The sequence below is a fragment of the Mandrillus leucophaeus genome, unplaced genomic scaffold (genome assembly GCF_000951045.1).
Source record: "Mandrillus leucophaeus isolate KB7577 unplaced genomic scaffold, Mleu.le_1.0 Scaffold54, whole genome shotgun sequence".
Classification (NCBI taxonomy): domain Eukaryota; kingdom Metazoa; phylum Chordata; class Mammalia; order Primates; family Cercopithecidae; genus Mandrillus; species Mandrillus leucophaeus.
The window spans coordinates 1,827,744-1,831,792 of record NW_012105808.1 but is presented as its reverse complement, the minus strand read 5'-3'; the positions used below and the strand labels follow the sequence as shown (position 1 = coordinate 1,831,792).

General features: G+C 58.5%; 1 protein-coding gene across 1 annotated transcript in view; it reads left to right on the top strand.

Annotated features, from left to right (window-relative positions):
* Position 1: 1 nt before the first annotated feature.
* Positions 2 to 4,049, top strand: part of LSM7 (LSM7 homolog, U6 small nuclear RNA associated (S. cerevisiae)) — a gene marked incomplete at its 5' end in the record, with an annotated part of 8,957 nt that continues 4,909 nt past the window's right edge. Inside the window, 2 exons of the mRNA XM_011997480.1 lie at positions 2 to 98; positions 3,644 to 3,715. Of these exons, the coding sequence (XP_011852870.1) occupies positions 2 to 98; positions 3,644 to 3,715 (169 nt within the window). The remainder of the gene's footprint in view (positions 99 to 3,643; positions 3,716 to 4,049) is intronic.

The window sequence follows — 4,049 nt, the reverse complement described above, 5'->3', positions numbered from 1 at the left end:
CCCGCAGGATAAGGAGAAGAAGAAAAAGGAGAGCATCTTGGACTTGTCCAAGTACATCGACAAGACGATCCGGGTGAAGTTCCAGGGAGGACGCGAAGGTGAGGAGGCTCCCGCCGTCGGCACCCCCGCTTTAAAATTTTAAAATAAACTCAGCAACAGAGGTGATGAGGATGCATGCAAAGGCGCCTCTTTTATTTATTTTTATTTATGTATTTATTTTGAGACGCAGTCCCGCTCCGTCGCCCAGTCTGGAGTGCAAGTGGTGCGATCTCAGCTCACTGCAACCTCCGCCTCCCGGGTTCAAGCGATTCTCCTGCCTCAGCCTCCTGCGTGGCTGGGGCTACAGGCGCCACCACTCCTGGCTAATTTTTGTATTTCTAGTAGAGACGGGGTTTCACCATGTTGGCCAGACTGGTCTCAAACTTCTGACCTCAAGTGATTCGCCCGTCTCGGCCTCCCAAAGTGCTGGGATGACAGGCGTGAGCCGCCGCAGAGGCGCCTCTTTACACGCTTGACGCCGACTACCTTGTGCAGGCTTCCGAATTACGCCGGGAGGTAGGAACTGGTATGGCCATTTTGCAGGCGGGGAAACTGGGGCAAGGAGCGGGAAACAAACGTAACCCAAAGTCACAGTGGCGCAGCCGGTATTGGGATTTCTGGCTTGGCCTCCAGAGCAGTCCTGTGTGTCCAAGGACTGCCCCAGATCCCCACAGATTTCCCGGCTTCTCCTCTTCCTCCCTCTAAGTCAAGGTCTCTCCCGCACAGCAGTGTGGACACATTTGGGGCCAGATTCTCTGGAGTGGGGCCGTCCTGGGGCACTGCAGGGTGCTGAGCAGCATCCCTGGCCTCCACCACGTTGTGACAACCTAAATAGCCTCAGACGTTAGTTAGTGTTCTCTGGGGATAGGACCGCCCCCATCCCCGACCCCCGGGTTGGGAATCACAGCTACTAAGGTCAGTCTCCACTCAGCGGCCAGAGGCACCTAATGAGAAAGAAATGGAGGCTTCTTGCTCCCTGCTGAAAACCTCTGAGGCTCCCCGTTGTTCTGGAGTAAAATCCAAATCCATACTTCTGATTAAGGCATCGAGGCTCATGACTGCAAAGGGCGGCAAAAGCATAAGTTCCGCAGGCGCTTGCTCTGGGAAGCCCTCCCTGACCGTGGGGTCAGGCCCCCCATCGTTCTAGGATCCTGGTAGCACCTGTCACCGTTTGCAGTTTCGTGCATGTTAACCTGATGCTTGCCTCTGCCTGCGACTCTTCCATGGAATCTAGTGAAGACAGGGCGAGCTCTCAGAGGGCAGGAAGCATTCGCATGGGCAGTGGGCTGGTGATGCATGCTGCAGCTCTTGGCGGGGCGCAGGGACTCAGGCCTGTAACCCCAGCACTTTGGGAGGCTGAGGCAGGCAGATCATACGATCAGGAGATGGAGACCAGCCTGACTAACATGGGGTTTCGTGAAACCCCATCTCTACGAAAAATACAAAAAAATTAGCTGGGCGTGGTGGCGCACACCTGTAATCCCAGCAACTCAGGAGGCTGAGGCAGGAGAATCTCTTGAACCCAGGAGGCAGAGGTTGCAGTGAGCTGAGATCGCGCCACTGCACTCCAGTCTGGGAGACAGAGCGAGACTCCGTCTAAAAATAAATAAATCACACACACGCACACACACAGCAGAGAAAGGGTTTGCTCCCTGAAGGACTCACCTGATACGGTCAGGCTCACCCAGGGTGTTTCCCTCTAGATTGGCTCAAAGTCGGCTGGTTCAGGGGCTTAAACAGCTGCATAACCTAAGTGCAGGAGTGACGTCATGTCCCCTCAGAGTCACAGGCCCGAGCCCACACCCCGGGGAGGGGAACCTTGGTTAGAGGCCTACCTACCTCAGTGCTCACATCTGTCCCCGTGAGGAGGGCTGGCTCACTGGTCAGGCTGGTGCCAAGGACCTGAACCGCTGCGTCTGACCCCATCTCATAGGTGACGAGTTTCATTTTGCAGGGGAGGGACTTGAGCACAGAGAGAGGGAGCCGTGGAGGTAGGAGCTAAAGCCTGTATGCAGGCGGGCAGACCTTCTCTGTAGAAGGCCAGACAGCAAATATCTTCAGCTTTGCAGCCCAGATGGTCTCTTGTCACAACCAGTGAGCTATGCCCGCAGAGCAGGAGAGCCGCCCTGGTCAGTGCCTGAGCGGGCGAGTGTGCTGGTGGGCCAGTGAAACTTTGGCTACAGAGATGAGCGGCGGGCCACTTTCGCCTCTGGTCGTAGTTTGCAGCGCAGAACGGCCATGGACAGGCTCACAGCCCTGCCTTGGGAGAAGATAGGCGGGCACAATAATGCCTGGGGTGCCTGCTTCCTGAGATTGGTGGGGGGCATGCAGAGGGCAGCACCCTAAGGGGTGTGGGTTGGTGTCTGGAGGAAGCACCTGAAAGATGACAGGGGTAAGAAGCAGGGTAGGGAGGGGGTGGCTGTGGGACGCCCCTCAGTGAGCACAGAGGCGGAACCGCTCCTGGGCCTGGGCTGGAGGAGCCTGCGGGGGAGAGGAGGGGAGTCCCGGACAGAGAGGGTGGGCTGGCCTCTGCTGAGGACACGCAGCTCCCCCTTCACCCTTCTCAGTGTCACCAGACACTGCGGAGCAGGATCAGATGGCAGAGGTCACCACCGGGTCAGAGAGCCCTAACCCAAGGTGGCAAGTTGTGACCTAAGGCGGCGAGGCTTGAGGGGTGGTGCAGGCAGCGTGGAGAGAGAAGCCACAGCAACTGCCTCAGCCCCCAAAGCCTTTGCACCCGGGTCTCAGAGCATCTCTCTTGCCCGCTCCCCGCAAGCCCTGAGCTGCAGGGCTGGGATTTGTTCTTCTGTATTCCGTGAACTCACTGAGGGACCCAGCACGGGTCAGGCAGCGCAGTCATCACCGCTGTCACAGCAGAGCACTCTGTCTCCCCTAGAGGAAGCCCTGTCCCCATCAGCTGTCACTGCCTGTCGCCTCCCCAGCACCCACACATCCCCTCCCTGTCTCTGTGGATTGGCCTGTCCTGGACCTTTCATAGAAACGGGATCACACGCTGCCGGCCTTCTGTGGCTGGCGTCTCTCACCGAGCGCGTCCTCAGGCACGTCCTCAGGCACATCCGCACCGTAGCCTGCGCCAGCCTCGCTCCTCTTCCCGGCTGGTGGTTCCACCGCATGCATGTGCCGCGGCCTGTTTTGCTACTGCTTTTGAGCCGAGAATTGTTTTTATGACTTTTAAATAGCTGGAAAGGGATCAAAAGAAGACTGTCTCACGATGTGGAAATGATATGAAATTCCCGTTTCAGTGCCTGTGTGTCGAGCTGACTGGCCACGGTTCAGCCACACGTGGACTCATCACCGAAGCTGCTTCCGCCCAGGCAGCCCGAGCCAGCAGCTGTGGCCGGCACCCTGTGGCCCACACGGCCAGAAGTGTTTGTCCTCTAGCCCCCTGCAGACACAGTCGGCTGCCCATGGTGGGGGTCACTCTGGAGGCGCCTGTCACCAGCCCCTCCCGGGAGCCCTCCCCCACCCTCAGTCCTCCATCCCTGGAGCAGTGAGCCCCATGCCTGGGCCACGCTGGGGCCGGCCCTGTACCCAGGATGGATCTCATGCCTTCTCATTTCTCTCCCCCGGTGATTTTTCCAAGCCAGTGGAATCCTGAAGGGCTTCGACCCACTCCTCAACCTCGTGCTGGATGGCACCATCGAGTACATGCGAGGTGAGTGGGGCGGCGGCCGAGGCGGGCAGCGGGATGAGGAGGGCAGTGGGGTGAGGGGGCAGCAGGGCAAGGGAGGTGGCCATGGGGCTGCCTGCTGCCTCTTCCTCTCTGAAACCCACAAAACCTCACTCTGAGGCGCCAACGTGAAGCCTTGTGGTGGCCGATGGACGGGCTGAGCGCTCACCGGTCCTGGACGTCCTCACAAAGCTGGAAACTCCATTGTTGTGGGGCCTGGAGAGACGGGGAAGCTTCCCCACTGGTCTCTACATACTGACAGGGCACTTAAAATGCTTCCCCACTGGTCTCTACATACTGACAGGGCACTTAAAATGCT